General features: G+C 40.6%; 1 protein-coding gene across 2 annotated transcripts in view; it reads right to left on the bottom strand.

Moving 5' to 3' along the window:
• The window catches only part of LOC138285083 (contactin-associated protein-like 5), a 1,227,365-nt gene that overhangs the window by 133,378 nt on the left and 1,076,594 nt on the right, over window positions 1-17,393 (bottom strand). For both annotated transcript variants that reach the window (XM_069224601.1, XM_069224602.1), the window contains exons 19-20: window positions 12,942-13,166; window positions 4,700-4,830 (exon numbers count right to left, since the gene is read on the bottom strand). In XM_069224601.1, the coding sequence (XP_069080702.1) occupies window positions 4,700-4,830; window positions 12,942-13,166 (356 nt within the window). The remainder of the gene's footprint in view (window positions 1-4,699; window positions 4,831-12,941; window positions 13,167-17,393) is intronic.

Below are 17,393 nucleotides of genomic sequence, written 5' to 3' on the forward strand. Positions count from 1 at the left end.
GTTAAAAATATATAATGATTATAATCATGTTTTCTCTATTAAAACTGCATTTAATTGCTTGTTAACAACTTGTTAACAACAGTGGATCCCTTGTCACATTCAGGTGAGGTGGGCTAGGTTTCATTAGATTTATGATTGTTCCTCACAGATTAAAAGTTTTCTATAGGCGTCCTTTTAAAATTAATTTTTCAAACAATTAGATTTGTTATGTTCAAGATTTTTAAGGAATGGTAGATTTTCTCAAACTTGTGCTTCAAAATTTAAAAGACCCAAAATGGATGTTGCTGTCAGCCTTCCTAATTTTGAATCTTATCATCATTTGTTCATAATTTGACAATTTTGCTCTTTATTCCATGATTATTTCTCTAGTTTGTGTTTGTGTTGAGAAACGTTCACATTTTTATTTTTATTTTACAGAAGTTAGTCTATTACATCAGTTTCTTGATTCTAATTTTTAAGTGCTTAAGAGTTTCTATTTGTTGCTTATTTGGTCTACTAATATCATTGAGACTTTTATTGTGGATTCTGAAGACAGGCTTTGCTGGTCATTTACAGCTAAAGAGGATACTTTGCTTTGTATGTTATTAAAATATAAGCATGTATTTTCATTTTGAAAAATCTAGTTGGTTAAAATCTAAGAAATGTTTAAAACTGATCTTAATATGTCAAAGGTTTTTGAGGTTCTCTGACCTTTTCTACAAATTATCATTTAAAAATGTTAAATATTGATGCATTTATTGCTACAGAGTTTTAACAGATTTCATCCTGGTGGGACAGTGTTTGTGGAAATCATAGGATTGATGATGCCTTCTTTAATGTTGTTAAAACTCAGAATACAAGTGGTATTTTTAGGTTACTATTGTACTTTTTTTAACCTAATAATCTTGTAACAGCAACAATGGTCAGCAATTCAACTTTTTTATTTTGTCACAGATGTACATCACTACTTTTCTTCTTTGCTACTTTTTGATTGTGTTATGTTGGTCACAGGTAGATTATTATTTACATACATTGACACATTTTTGTTTTCTTTCTTTAATTCTGGTTTTACCATTTTCCTCTCTTTTATCATTTTTATTCATTTCATGTGTATTATTACTTTTTATAACTCTGTATATTATTTGTCCCTTGTTAGCGGTTACTTACGCCTTTCAAAATAGTGATCTACAGTTCTTCCAATTATTGTTAAAGTGATCTGATTTCAATAAAAAATATTACATATGAAAAAAATAAAAACACAGACCTCTGTTTGGCAAGGGGAAGTGAGCTTACTTTTGAGTGTTACCATTTCTTTGGACCAAACTGGTTGGATCTGTGTCTTTTTTTTCCATGTGGGGAAATTCAAGGCAGTTTGACTTTTCACCTATCTGTATGGGAATTGAAGATATGTACTTGATGTACAGGTAGATACTGTTAGAAATGGGGTCTTTGGTTGACAGTCTGGTTACCCCCTGTTCAAGCAAGGACCCTCACTCTAGTTAGGATAAAAGAGAATCACCCTCAGCTAACCCCTGCTTACCCCCTTGGTAGCTTGGCAGAGCAGTAGGCTTAACCTCAGAGTGCTAGGTGTAAAGTATTTGTACCAACACACACAGTAACTTAATGAAAACACTACAAAATGACACAACACCAGTTTAGAAAAATAGGAAATATTTATCTAGACAAAACAAGACCAAAACGACAAAAATCCAACATACACAAGTCAAGTTATGATTTTTAAAAGGTTTAAAATAAAAAGAGTCTTTAGGTAGTTGTAACAACACACTAGCGCTGCTAGCGTGTAAATGTACCTGGTTTGCGTCAAAAATAACCCCGCACGGGCGGAGTGCGTCGAAAATAACCCTGCACGGTTATATGCGTCGAAAACAGCTCGGCACGGCGATGCGCGTCGAAAAAGCCAGCCCCGCGACGGTCCGAAAGTCCCGCGGCGCAGGTTGCGATCTCTCAGCCTTCGTCAGCGATGCTGCGCGTCGTTTCTCCGGCTCCGGGCGTCGATTCTTCGGTCGCGTTTCCTGCGGCGTCGTTTCTCAGCTGCGGAGCCGGCGTCGCGTCGTTTTCTCAGCCGCGATCGGATTCGCGTCGATCTTTTCTCCGCACGGCGCTCGGTGCGTGTATTTTTGTCCTTTGGCTGCCAGCCTCTCCTTTCAGGGTCCCAGGAACTGGAAGGGCACCACAGAGCAGAGTAGGGGTCTCTCCAGAGACTCCAGGTGCTGGCAGGAAGAAGTCTTTGCTATCCCTGAGACTTCAACAACAGGAGGCAAGCTCTACATCAAGCCCTTGGAGATTTCTTCTTCAAGATGGAAGGCACACAAAGTCCAGTCTTTGCCCTCTTACTCAGGCAGAAGCAGCACTGCAGGAAAGCTCCACAAAGCACAGTCACAGGCAGGGCAGCACTTGTTCCTCAGCGATCAGCTCTTCTCCAGGCAGAGGTTCCCCTTGATTCCAGAAGTGTTTCTCAAGTTTGTAAGTTTGGGTGCCCTTCTTATACCCATTTTAGTCTTTGAAGTCACCTTCCTTCAAAGGGGACTCACACCTCCTTGTGAAATCCTGCCTTGCCCAGGCAAGGCCTCAGACACACACCAGGGGGCTGGAGACAGCATTGTCAGAGGCAAGCACAGTCCTTTCAGATGAGAGTGACCACTCCACCCCTCCCTCCTAGCAGAGATAGCTAATCAGGAAATGCAGATCACACCCCAGCTCCCTTTGTGTCACTGTCTGGTGTGAGGTGAAAAACAACCCAACTGTCAAACTGACCCAGACAGGGAATCCACAAACAAGGCAGAGTCACAGAATGGTTTAAGCAAGAAAATGCTCACTTTCTAAAAGTGGCATTTCCAAACGCACAATCTTAAAATCAACTTTACTAAAAGATGTATTTTTAAATTGTGAGTTCAGGGATCCCAAACTCCACCTGTCCATCTACTCTCTAGGGGAATCTACACTTTAATCATATTTAAAGGTAGCCCCCATCTTATCCTATGAGAGAGACAGACCTTGCAACAGTGAAAACGAAATTGACAGTATTTCACTGTTAGGACATATAAACCACATTACTATATGTCCTACCTTATCCATACACTGCACCCTGCCCTTGGGGCTACCTAGGGCCTACCTTAGGGGTGCCTTACATGTAAGGAAAGGGAAGGTTTAGACCTGGCAAGTGGGTACACTTGCCAAGTCGAATTTACAGTGTAAAATTACACATACAGACACTGCAGTGGCAGGTCTGAGACATGATTACAGAGCTACTTATGTGGGTGGCACAACCAGTGCTGCAGGCCCACTAGTAGCATTTGATTTACAGGCCCTGGCACCTCTAGTGCACCTTACTAGGGACTTACTAGTAAATCAAATATGCCAATCATGGATAAACCACTTACATACAATTTAGACAGGAGAGCATATGCACTTTAGTACTGGTTAGCAGTGGTAAAGTGCTCAGAGTCGAAAAGCCAACAGCAACATGTCAGAAAAAATTAGGAGGCAGGAGGCAAAAAGGTCTGGGGATGACCCTGCATAAGCAAAAGTCCAACAGATACATTAACAGCAATGAAATGCTGACCTTTCCTTATATGTTCGAAAACATTTTAATGGTACTGAACAGTCACCTTTGAGTCCTGCACAGCTGCCTTTTGACTGCAAGGATACTTCCGACATTTATTGGAGGTTTACAAAGAGAGCCTCCTCTATTGCCAGTAGGTCCATTACCTCCAAAATAATCTAACTCCATAGTAGTTGGCCTAATCAATGGATACAAAAATCCATTTACCTAAAACCTTTCTCCCATGGCAGTGAAAAAGATATGAACAATTAAGTGTAAGAGAAACAATGTGACAGCCATTCTCTTAATTCATTATTCTATGAATGATATTACCCCTTTATCAAGTACACAACTTCTATAAAAAATAAGCACAGAGACCCGTGGTTTTTCTTCAGAATCTCCTGATGCGCAATGGTGGGGTTGCTGAATGCAAGGGCAGTCTGCCCTAATTCCACCTAATGCCTGTTTCGTCCCCCATCCTGCATTTATGGTCTCCTTTTCTTACTGTTACAGATTCATTTCCAGCACTGTTCACTTCCTTCATCAGTGTTTTCCTTTATTTTTCTTCCTGTTTTTTTTTCCGTTTTCTAGCTTTCTCTGCCTTGCCCCTGGTCAATGTCTGATAATGAAAATTAAGTTCTTATCCTCAAAAATGAGGGTCAGGTTCTGCCACCTGCATAAATTAAGCTATCACTTCATCTATTTGTGTGATTTTTGGTCCTTCTAAAATTTGCTTTGACTCCGTTCAACTATTTACGTTTTGGATTCTGCTTCAAATAATGTTCAGCAATTGTGTGATAATCTACCACACTCCAATCATAATTAGAATGAACCGAAGGAAGATCTCAATTATTATTTCCCTTGGGAGGGTATTCAAACAACCCCACCACTTTCATCTCACCATGTACAGTGGAGATATTTATTTCACACATTTGATGAAGGAATGATATTTGAAGAAATAAATATGATAATGTTCAACCATATCATTGCCTACGTATTAATGACTGAATGATAAGGTGTAACATTCCTCTGCAAGTAACCTGTAAAAGGAACACTCATTATTTTTATAGACACAATTTCTGTGGAGATGCTGTCATTTTTTCTTTATTTACAAATCAATGAGATTCCAAGAACATAAAGCGTGTCACGCTATGTTACCTGAACTGAAAGTTCTTTCCTTTCTCTGTGTATCTGAATGTGGTGTAGATTCCTCTTAGCAAAGTTTGCTGAATCTACAGTTAGCACAGTGGGTCCTTCCTGATTCAACTGATATCGTACCTGCAAACTTCCTTAGAAAGAGAAAAAAAAAACAGTACTTTGCAGCATTAAGACTGTCATTTATAAAACAGTCATCAAAAGTAACATGAAAGCGTATACAGTTGCAAGTAGAACTAGAATGTGCCAACACCAAGTCAACAGAATTATTTGGTGTTTTAGAGATCTTCCAAAACATGAAACATTTGGAAAATTTAACTACATGGTTCATGGAGGTAGTGAGAACATTACATTACAGTGCAGGGCAACACTATTGTTTTTTATTCCCCACCCCGCCACTTATACGGATGCTCTACTGTGACTTTCTTCACAAGGTGTTACTTCTGATGAATTCAGTTGTTGTCTCAGGAATCCAGCTGAAAGCATGTTCTGTGATTTGGATACAGACTGACCTGCAAAACTTTGCAGATTAACAAAGTCACCTGGATAAGAGTACCTATATTCATCAGTAAATTCAAGAGAATTTGTGACAGGACAAGGTCCTGTACAATGTGTATCATGATTCCATTCAAAAGTATGGCAGTATGCTGTTTGCAGTTGACGCAGCAGGAGGAAGTGGTGTGGTGAGGAAAGACAGCAGGCAGCAGCATGGCAAGATAAGGAAAGGCTGTAGCTACAGAGGGCAATTGTGAGGCTTGGGGCTGCACGAAGACCAGGAGGTGAAGAGCCTGAGCTACTGGTGCCACTACAATGTGGCACTGCAACCCTATATCCAGTTCATCTTGCACCCTGTGACTCAAGCCTGTCCTTCTTCCCCCTGCAGCAATGAAGCAAGGAGCAGCATTGAGTAGGATGAGAGGTGCAAGGTGATCACAGATGAGCTCATGGCAAAGAGGCCATCAGGTGGCATAAGACGTCAATAGAGTGCCTACGCTAGGGAAGGGAGTGGGTGCGGTGGTAGTGGCCAGGCTAGGTCCCGGTGAGGCTTGCAGCCTCATACCTCCCTGGTTGTACTGTTGATGGAAACTCCTGCCTAACTTTCACTATGACCGCTGCTGGGGACTGCCAGGGACCATCATTATTGTAAACCTATAGCACTAGTGCTTGAGCAAGACAGCTCTCCTTGTCCTGCCATGAACTTCAAATTTAATTCTTGAAAATAATGATGTAATACACAGCCCTGGGACTAACTAGGCTCAACTAAGGGGACTATAGCAGTGCTGGGTTTTGCCTGGCCTTCGTGCCCTGCGCTACCGGCTCTAAGCTTTATGCTTTACGCAAGGAAGACACTGAGAGAGATAGTTAGTGAGCATTTAAACATTTGGCATACAGCATAACAGTATATAAATTATTAATTGTTAAACTACTCCTCTACCACGCTGTGGCACACGTATTGCATTTCAGCTATCATCTACCTGAACATACTAGCTGTTACCAGGAGAGGCACACTGCACATAGCAGATAAGTGTCCTCTACTAAAAATCTCCCTAACTGAGGTACCCTAAAGACCCCTCTAAACAGCTTTGTATGCCTACGATTTCAAAGATGTCGGAAAGGTCAGTTTTTTTCAAATAACTCAACTAACTCCCACTACAGAGGCTATTTTGCACTTTGCAGAAAAGGGTCTGAACGAGCAGCCTGAAGAAAGTTCAACAATAGGGGCTACAGCCTTGAAGAGGGCTCCTCTCCTTCAACTGCAACAACTCACAGTTTTTCACCAAAAATATATGTCAAATTTAACTTCCTGAAGGACAGAGGGTCTGTGCTCTATTCTAGCAATGAGGGGCTAACTTGGTTGCTGACCATTCTACAGCCGGAAATTATTACCTAGACATATCAAAAGTACCTGTAATTACAACACAAGGTCAGGGAGAAGAGATAGCAGGCAGCAGTTGGAACTCTTTCAATCACCGTGACCAGACAACTCCTTGCATAATGAGGAAGGTAACAACAAAAGGAATACATAAGAAACTATAGACCCAAGGCATGAGAGGTCCTCAGTTAGCAGCCTTGTTGCACTCCTTATCACAACTGTCAACTTGCAACTCCAGCTTTGCCAATGACGTTCAGAGGGTGGGACAAGGGAGTCTAATACAAGCAGTATAATGAAAAACTCCATTGATCTAGAGCAACAAAAATGACATCTGTCATCATCCAGCTGAGGGAGCAGTACAAGGCCCACACATGGACTTCACCAGTAAATGTGAAGCATTGCTCTGTGAACACCATTACTAAACCATGAGGCACAACAGTAACCGGAAGCATCTACTTCTTGGGCTAATGATCAGATTACTTCCCTAATAAAGACCATTGAGTTTACACATCACTTAGAGGTCCAGACCAGAAAAGAGTATTGAGGCAAACAAGATGCAGAGATCGCCCAAGTGGCATCAAATGATGTGTTTCCTCACAAATCAGGAATGGGAGGAGATGGTAGCTTTACAGGGAGTGCAGAATTATTAGGCAAGTTGTATTTTTGAGGATTAATTTTATTATTGAACAACAACCATGTTCTCAATGAACCCAAAAAACTCATTAATATCAAAGCTGAATATTTTTGGAAGTAGTTTTTAGTTTGTTTTTAGTTTTAGCTATGTTAGGGGGATATCTGTGTGTGCAGGTGACTATCACTGTGCATAATTATTAGGCAACTTAACAAAAAAAAATATATACCCATTTCAATTATTTATTATTACCAGTGAAACCAATATAACATCTCAACATTCACAAATATACATTTCTGACATTCAAAAACAAAACAAAAACAAATCAGTGACCAATATAGCCACCTTTCTTTGCAAGGACACTCAAAAGCCTGCCATCCATGGATTCTGTCAGTGTTTTGATCTGTTCACCATCAACATTGCGTGCAGCAGCAACCACAGCCTCCCAGACACTGTTCAGAGAGGTGTACTGTTTTCCCTCCTTGTAAATCTCACATTTGATAATGGACCACAGGTTCTCAATGGGGTTCAGATCAGGTGAACAAGGAGGCCATGTCATTAGATTTCCTTCTTTTATACCCTTTCTTGCCAGCCACGCTGTGGAGTACTTGGACGCGTATGATGGAGCATTGTCCTGCATGAAAATCATGTTTTTCTTGAAGGATGCAGACTTCTTCCTGTACCACTGCTTGAAGAAGGTGTCTTCCAGGAACTGGCAGTAGGACTGGGAGTTGAGCTTGACTCCATCCTCAACCCGAAAAGGCCCCACAAGCTCATCTTTGATGATACCAGCCCAAACCAGTACTCCACCTCCACCTTGCTGGCGTCTGAGTCGGACTGGAGCTCTCTGCCCTTTACCAATCCAGCCACGGGCCCATCCATCTGGCCCATCAAGACTCACTCTCATTTCATCAGTCCATAAAACCTTAGAAAAATCAGTCTTGAGATATTTCTTGGCCCAGTCTTGACGTTTCAGCTTGTGTGTCTTGTTCAGTGGTGGTCGTCTTTCAGCCTTTCTTACCTTGGCCATGTCTCTGAGTATTGCACACCTTGTGCTTTTGGGCACTCCAGTGATGTTGCAGCTCTGAAATATGGCCAAACTGGTGGCAAGTGGCATCGTGGCAGCTGCACGCTTGACTTTTCTCAGTTCATGGGCAGTTATTTTGCGCCTTGGTTTTTCCACACGCTTCTTGCGACCCTGTTGACTATTTTGAATGAAACGCTTGATTGTTCGATGATCACGCTTCAGAAGCTTTGCAATTTTAAGAGTGCTGCATCCCTCTGCAAGATATCTCACTATTTTGGACTTTTCTGAGCCTGTCAAGTCCTTCTTTTGACCCATTTTGCCAAAGGAAAGGAAGTTGCCTAATAATTATGCACACCTGATATAGGGTGTTGATGTCATTAGACCACACCCCTTCTCATTACAGAGATGCACATCACCTAATATGCTTAATTGGTAGTAGGCTTTCGAGCCTATACATCTTGGAGTAAGACAACATGCATAAAGAGGATGATGTGGTCAAAATACTCATATGCCTTATAATTCTGCACTCCCTGTATATGCTCAAGGAACTTCTCTTACAAGCAGCAAACAGCACCTCAAAATGAAACCAAGTTTCCGAGGAGGACCTGCAGATGGATAATATTTGGATACCCCTATTAAAGACCATGCAGTTATCAATGGATGCCTTACAATATCAGTGCAACAAAATGGACATACAGGTATCACTACTTAATACACTTGCAGTCTTTGTAGCTGGCACTAATGAAAAATTGGGCAGCCTTAACAATCTCTACACTAGGATCAACAGACTTAGGGTCAATTGAATTTATTCTGCCAGGAAATTCCTCAGAGCATGAAGCAACTAAGATCACCTGGAGGAAGCCAGATATAGCTCGGAAAGTACTAAATGAGTGGCTGACATTTAAGAAGTGGGGAATAAGGCTGAGGCCTTATCATACACCAGGGTATCATCTTTCAGCCTTTTAACTCAACCACAAGATGATGTACGTCCAACTGCAGCTACTCACTTAGTCCTAGGGGTGCATTGGGAAAATCACCACCAGTGAGAGTCACACTCAGAAATCAGTCTGAGGCACACAGGCATACAGCGGGCCCCCGATTCAGACTCGAGATGGATTTTGTGAACAACAAATTGCACACTGTGTAATCTGTGATAAGACCTGACAGACTGTGCAAAGACCAAGGAGCCATTAGGATCCCTATGGCTGTGTTCATTGAACATCAATGGCATAGCAAATAAAATATCAGACCCAGAATTTGTAGCCTACTTGCAAACTTTCAACATTATTCTTTTACAGGACTTGTCTGGATAACATTGTGGCTGGAACTTATAGAATGATCTTCAATCTCCCCAAATACAATTCCCCAGTGCGGATAAGGCTTGAATTTGGTCTTCAGGGGCAAATACTGGCTGGACAAGGGGCCTATATAAATTGTTGGAATAAAATCAGGAAAGCCACTCCCAGCATCTTGAATTACCTCTTATGGAAGGAACTACAAAACAGGGATACCTCGGCTGCCATAGCATAACTCAAGGTATGATTTACAGTAACTGAGTTAACTCACCTTTCAGAAACCCTCACCGCTCAACTGTGCTTTAAAAGACTGGTTACCAAAACTATCAAATCACTTTCTGTTCTTGAAGACAAGGCTGCCATCACTAGAAGAACTCATGGATGGCTCGTTTTGAACAGTAACGGTGCAGTCAATCCGCAACCATACTTTCATACTGGGTACAGCAACAAAGTCAAGAAATGTTCTTGAAATATTGACTAGGTCTATTTCCATCAAAGCTACATCTACCTCCAAGGCAGGGAAACCGACGAAGGCACAGAGGATTCGCTACACCTAATATGCTCCTGTAAAGAGTTAATGGATGAACACAGATTTAGTAAAAGCAGCCTTCAACCAAGGAGAATTCGCACATGAAGGCAGGCTGGGCTGGCTAGCTCTGCTCCAGCAGACTCACAACTGAACTGATGTTTAGTGCAGTTTCTTACAAAGGTGGAGGGAAAATGGCAGTTCTAGACAGATTGTTGGGGTCTGTGGAAACTTTCTGAATTTTTGATAAATGTCCCTTATTATTTGCTGCCCCAGAAAGTTAATCAACTAATCTGCTAGCCGTGCCATTCCAATATCTGTGGGACTAATCTCGTATAAAGCAAAAAGCACCTGATCGGACATATAAGGGGGTATGTTAATCAGTTATTTTGTAAATTATTTATTGGAGCTGTAACAACTGAGGACTGTTCAGTTGCTACAGACCTGGTCATGCGGGCAGCCGCTTTTGTTAGTTTTCATGATTTGTCAATTTTCCTGGTTGCTCGTGAATAGCTATTGTGTGCACCTTTTTGTTTGAGCATTAATTATTCACTTACTTTGCAGCTCTGAACAAGGTAACTTGGAATTCAAAGGAAGGGAGGTACCAGATCAGTTAATAGAGTCTGCAAGGACTGAGTTACAGGCATCCTATTGCCTCGCTTAGGAAGCAGCATTTTATATTGAGACTCTGCACATCCCCTTTCAAGGTGGCCCTTGTGATTTTGTGCATCTTGGCTAACGAATCCACCCTTATAGAGGAGGGGTTATCCACTGAAATTTTGTTTCAGTACGCACTTTATTTTCTTGTGCAAGTATTTCATCTGCACATTCCTTTTTTTCTATCGCCCTTGCGATGCTGCACAATTTGGATAATGAATCCACATTTGTTAAGGGGGTCATCCACTTAAATCCTGTCTTAGCATGTACTTTACCTTGTTGTTCTAGTATCTTACCTATTTATTCGGCAGTTAATAACTTATGTTAGAAATATGTCTTGTGCGTTTCTCATACATTGTTTAACATGTGAGTCAAAGCTGTTTTCGGAGCATTGACTGGAGTGTAATAACGATGGTTCTGTCATAGCCGATATTGAAAATTCTGGTATGTTATTTATATTGTATTTTTGATCATGCCATCGAATGTTTTCATCTTTTGCAATGGTTTTAGTTAACCGAGCAATAATACATACGCTTGAAAAACATTAAAGAGTATTGCATCTTGTAACGAAAGTTATAAAGATAGCAAACAACAGTTTGTGTGGTGGCTGTGAAAACTTCACTAGTTTTTTGTATTATTCTGTTATCCTAACAAGCAGACCCAATTATAACGTAGTCTTAATGCATTTGTAATAAAATTCAGGGTATTTCAACTTGCATCTCCACATAGCACGTGTTACAACTATATATATAATAATTAAAAAAAGAACCCAACAATGATGTGGCGGTTCAACTGTAAGATCCACTTTCAACAAACCAAAACCTTGATCATAAATCCAGGCTACATTACCATTCTCAGTCCAAAGTATTAGGCCATGCGTTTAGGCATTTAAGAAGTGCGCTGCGCATAAAAACAGCACTGACCAGAAAATTCCCAAAATCTTTACAGGTTGAAATTAGTGCGCATATTTACCAATATTATTTGTGAGCAGAGTCATATTTCTTAATGCGCATCTTTATGTGAACTACTCTCCTACATGAGCCTGTTGTGGGCCCTTGCCACAGCTCAAGGAGCATTTATGTATTACTGAATGTGTCAATGTAGAAATATCAAATTGGTTTTGATCGCTTATTTAAAAGGAATAAAAGCTCATGGCCTCTTGACAAGTTCCCCATTTTAGAATATAGCCTTGCGTACGGATTCCTTTCTTAGAAATGACCTGTTGTTTCATTAGCCTTAAAGTGATCTTAGACTGACAAGCTTGGTGTGTAACTTTGGCATGGGCCTACAAGGGATGCACTCATCTTCCAATGCTGTATTACTTTTATACAACTAATGTGAATGCTCTCACATGCCCTGTTGCATTACAACTGTATAACTTGTCTCCTTACATAAATGTAATTGATTTGTAAATTGTTTTTACATAGCACTTACTACGATTGACAAGGTATTGACGAGAAGCATGCTACTCCAAAACCCAGGTTAGAGCATTTTAGTTAGTAGATTAGTTGAAAGGCTTTTCCTTCTTCTTTTTTGGGATTAGCTATGGAAATTGTGATAAGCGATTTCTCATTGCGATTTCATGCCTAAAGTGTGAAGTTTAGAAGGGTAGATTTTTATTTTGTGGATTAGTAGAGGCAAATACAAATTGTTATTGAGAGTGGTGAATATGTGTGCCTGTTGGGTAGACAAACAGGATAAAGGAGCAATAAAGGAGGGAAGAGGTTGGAGAGGGTTATTGTGTAGTCCAGAGTAGTATGAGTGGGTTAGGCTGGGTCGGAGAGTGGAGGTAGGGGCATAGTTGGAATGAGGTTTACGATGAGTCAGAGAGAAGAGATATGAGCAGTGTTGTAAAGGGTTTTCCCCCCAATAGTTCAAGCGCTAAGCACTTACACATACATTTGCTAAGTAAATGAACACATTGTTACAGACTCTCAGCAGAGGAACGATGCTACTCCGCCATAACGGAGGAGCCTCCACTGATATGATTGTTCTTCTAAAGAGTATCTTAAATTATAATGAGGCATTATGAAGGTCTCTACAAAGTGCCTCGTGAGATTTGAGGAACTGAACTTTGCACAACAGACAAGAAAGAGAGCTGTACATATTTTCTAAAGTATAATGCCAAGAGAACATACAGCTGACTGCATGCAGCTGCAACCAGTACACTCCATAAAGTATCCAAACAAGGAATCTTTATAGACATTATGCGTATTATAAAATGCCTGTGTCTTACCGTTTTGGGACAGAATCACGGCCATGGAATTCTGGAAAGAGTACCTTAAGAGAAATAAGGTGCTAGGAGCATGTGCAGTCATGAATGTAAATGAAATTGATTCCTTTGGCAGACTTCTATCAGCATAAATGGATGAAGGAGCTGTGCTGCCATTCCGGGTGACTGGATAAGGCTCCTGAAAAGTATAGGTAACTGATGTGCCTACAGCGAACAGTGCAGAGACTTCTAGAATAAATAAAACAACATCTGTTTTAGATAATACTTCAAATAGTGTAACTTATGATTCATTTTATTATTATTAAAACAGCCATGCTTCACATTAATTAAGTGTTCTTCTGCTTGAAACTGTACAACTTCAAGGGATTTTCGGGAGAGCTGACATAACAATGCCCATCAAGTTTTGAAAAAATCCTCCTGGAGTTTAGGTATGCCATTGAACATGCAAAGTTTGCTAAACATTGGTCAATATTTTATAAGTTTAAAATACGTCTCTTTGAGGTTGTGGTATGAGTAAATTCTACATGGACTCGACATAACAGAACACATACAAAGATAATCAACTCTATATTGTCCACTTTATTTTTCATCATTTGACATGTACCTTAACCCTTCTCTACTTGTGGTAGTGTTTCCAAAACGTTGGAAATCATCCAGATCAGTGGTTCCCAACCTTTTGACTTCTGTGGTCCCCCAGTTTAGAATTACTGGGACCCAGGGACCCCCAAGTGATAAGTATTGGAATCTGAGGATCCCCAATGAGTCGTTGCTGGAAGCCGGGGGACCCTGGCCTAAACACATAAATAATTTGAAACACAAAAAATACACAAAAATACACAAACAAGCATTCATCAAACACATACACATATGATAACACATTTTATTTAATTTGCAAACAAATATGCTGCTACTACGAATCAGTCTGAGGATACTAATTAAATTTTTAGCTTCCAATTTCAAATTCCTGACTGTTACAGTATGTTTTAAAAATGTCAATTGTCCATGTAGCCACTTTATTTTTATACACTTTATTAATCTGTTAATATTATTTATTTTTCTTAGCAGTCACGGACCCCTGGAGGAAGCTTCGTGGACCCCCAAGGTTCCCCTGACCACATGTTGGGAACCACTGATCTAAATCAACTGATACGAGGACTTCCATTACAGTTGTTTCGGGGGCAATCAAAAAATATGTTCGGTCATTTTTATGGATCAGAAAAGTCACCATAATATTCAGAGTAAGAATGAACAAATAGCCTGTAAATACTTCAAGAACTGGAGAGACACACTCTCTTGGAACTAACATCAAGCCGTCATCTGACCTGGAAATTCAATGCAGAATGCACATTATGACAGGAGTCGGGTATGTAGTTGAATCCCCTATACAGAATCTCAAAACAACAGGTAGTCAACTGTTCTACTGAGAGAGAATCAACAATATTGCGATGGTCTGTCAGGTACACACACTAGACTACTCATCCTTATATACAGCCACGTCATATACACAGTCACAAAATAGATTCAGCACAATAGCTATTCTTCTGATCGGATACCGGCCGAAAACACATCCATTGGCAATGCATAAACTTGTGGATGTGCATCATTTGTAACTTACAACACCCGGTTAATGAATGCACATTTGTTTACACATTCTTATTGCATACAAGTCACACCTGGCACCAAATAAACACAATAGAATTACAACCAATAGCAAAACAGCTCACTAATTCACATCATTAAACAAACATTTGTGTATTTTCTTATTACATTATGCAAAATACTTTTAAGTGGTTTTACAACTGGGATGCTGCCCAATTTTATACCGCAGACATTGGCTGTTTTTGTAGTCTCCATTCTCTGGCGGCAGCAATTGAACACACAGTTTGTCGGTGGTCCCACTCTCAATGGAAGTAGTTGGGATAGGTACACAGAGTAGAACTATGAACACCAATGCTGGCTAGTCAAGAAAGGAAATATCACCACCTGTTGAACTAGTAGACATAACAATTATCTCTATTTGTGATATAATAGCATATTATCTTTTAAAACATACAGGGGCCAGATGTACGTAGATGCAATATTGAATTTCCTAAATAGCTTCTTCATAGAAATCTTATGGAAATGCAAAATACCATGTACTAAGATTCAGTTTTCCTAATAGCGATTCCTACTTTGTAGAAACTGCAAATAAGAAATTCCAAGCCATTTGTGACAATGGGCAGGGTTTGCATTTCCTGTTTGGGAAGTGCAAAACCAAGGATGGCTATGGGCAGAAAGCCCCCCGAAATGCTCCCCAAGAACAGTGATGAACATGCAGAACACACATATGCCCAAAGGGTACGTGTGTGCTCCATTGTACCTAAAGAAAATAATTCTGGGGTGCATTTTTTAAATTGCACATGGTTACCATCGACTTGAAGTCGATGGCAATTGCATTTCTCAAATGCCTAATTCACACTTTGGAAATGCTTCGTACATCTGAATAGGAATCACAAATAGATAATCCCTCTTTGTGATTCCCTAAAGTGCCTTGTACATATGAAAAGACCATTTTAAATTTCGTAATTGCCCGAAATATTGATTCGGACCATTAATAAATGTGAAAGGACTTTGTACATCAGGCCCATAGTGCCCTTGTTTTCTTTTTTGGACTACTGCAGGGTATCATCATTGGTTAATAAAATGTGTTCCTTTGTTTTCCTCTAATAGAAGACATTTAATGTTTTGTTTGGAAAATGTTAGACCACCTGAATGTAATTGTTCCCTTTTCATAGATTCTGCCCCTTTGTAAAACTTCCCTTTCTCGCTCTCTACATGTACCTGTCTGCACCTCCTGCAATAAACCACAGGGAGCTGGAGAATGTGCCAGAGGTGCCACATGTTGCAATGGACCTCCAAAACCGGCCACCGGATGCTCCAGCCCTCCAGAGAAATGCCTGATCAATGGTCAATCCCACAGTGAGCCCATAGCACAAGCAGCCATCTGCCACAATGTCTAGACACCATCCAAGACAGCTATTAAAACTTTGTATTTTGGCAGTTGTACAAAGTACTTTGTATTTATGTTCATGGACAATTTTTTCAGGGTTTTATAAATTGTAATACATGAATCACCATTGTTTATTACCATGAGAAGAAAAAGTAGTAGTTAATGGATTTCTTGAATTACTTTGTAAAACTGCTTCCGATGGTATGCCTTGAAAGTGTTACACTTAAATTGTTAGTACTGTGTCCCAGATGTATTGATATTTCATGCAACACAGCAAGACAACTTGCTGCACTGCGTCAAAGGGAGAGAATAGGATTACACTATATTTATCAAATATATGGCCCACTCTTTCTCTCTTCCTGTGTTGACACACAATCCTAGCCTAGAGCTAATGTACAAACTGGAAACAACAATGAGAAATAAAGATATTTCTCTGCATTTCACCTACTTTGGGAAGGTGTAGCCTTTTTTTGGCATTCCCAGGTTGGCCAGTCTTGGTAAATTTGGCAAAGAACCAAAATCCATAGATGAATGCATGGAAATACCCATTCTCTACCAATGGAATACTTTATCAGGACAAGGTGACCTTATGTTACCTGATAAATCTGTTTTCATATTGCTTTGCCCTGTGATGTCATGTGTGATGCAAGGGCAACACAACAGTATGAAAATTCTGGTCCTTTGTTCCCTGGGCCATGTTACAAAATGAGAAATACATCATGGCTCGGTGACAAGTGACCCTGCATATTGTTATTTTGCAGTGAAATCTCACAAAAGCGGCAAATTGGCATTGCAAGAGCTTTTTTTTTTTTTTCTTTTTAAAAAGCCATTTCATGGTCACTAACACTGCATAATTTTAACCCTAGGAAGAGTGATCTAGGCAGAAAATGTCTAGTGAGAGTAGTAAAACTGTAGTCAAGAAACACTTTCTCCTCATCCCTTCTGTAGGTAGATTCCACAGGGCATATTTATGAGGGGTTTGCACCATGTCTGCTCCATGTAATGTGACCTCTGACCTGTTTTAGGTCCTGAGCTCGCCCCCCAGGTCCGCAGCACCAACCTGCTGTCTCCTGCCTCTGAACCCCGCCCACGCTGCTGCTAGCGTGTTCGAGGCTTCACTTGACCCGTGTGCCTTTTTTCCGCCGTACTGTAAGTGTTTTTCCATTTTCAGGGCCTTGCCTCTTGCGCTTCTGCCCCCGCCGTGCCCCTTCTGATTGTGCCACTTTTCGCCGCCCTGTAGTGCGTTTTACTGTTTTTTCAAGCGCCTTGTCTCTTGCGCTTCTGCCCCGCCGTGCCCCTTCTGATTGTGCCACTTTTCACCGCCCTGTAGTGCGTTTTACTGTTTTTTCAAGCGCCTTGTCTCTTGCGCTTCTGCACCCGCCGTGCCCCTTCTGATTGTGCCTCTTTTCGCCGCCCTGTAGTGCGTTTTACTGTTTTTCAAGCGCCTCGCCTCCTGCGCTTCTGCC

The sequence above is a fragment of the Pleurodeles waltl genome, chromosome 3_1 (genome assembly GCF_031143425.1).
Source record: "Pleurodeles waltl isolate 20211129_DDA chromosome 3_1, aPleWal1.hap1.20221129, whole genome shotgun sequence".
NCBI classification, from domain to species: domain Eukaryota; kingdom Metazoa; phylum Chordata; class Amphibia; order Caudata; family Salamandridae; genus Pleurodeles; species Pleurodeles waltl.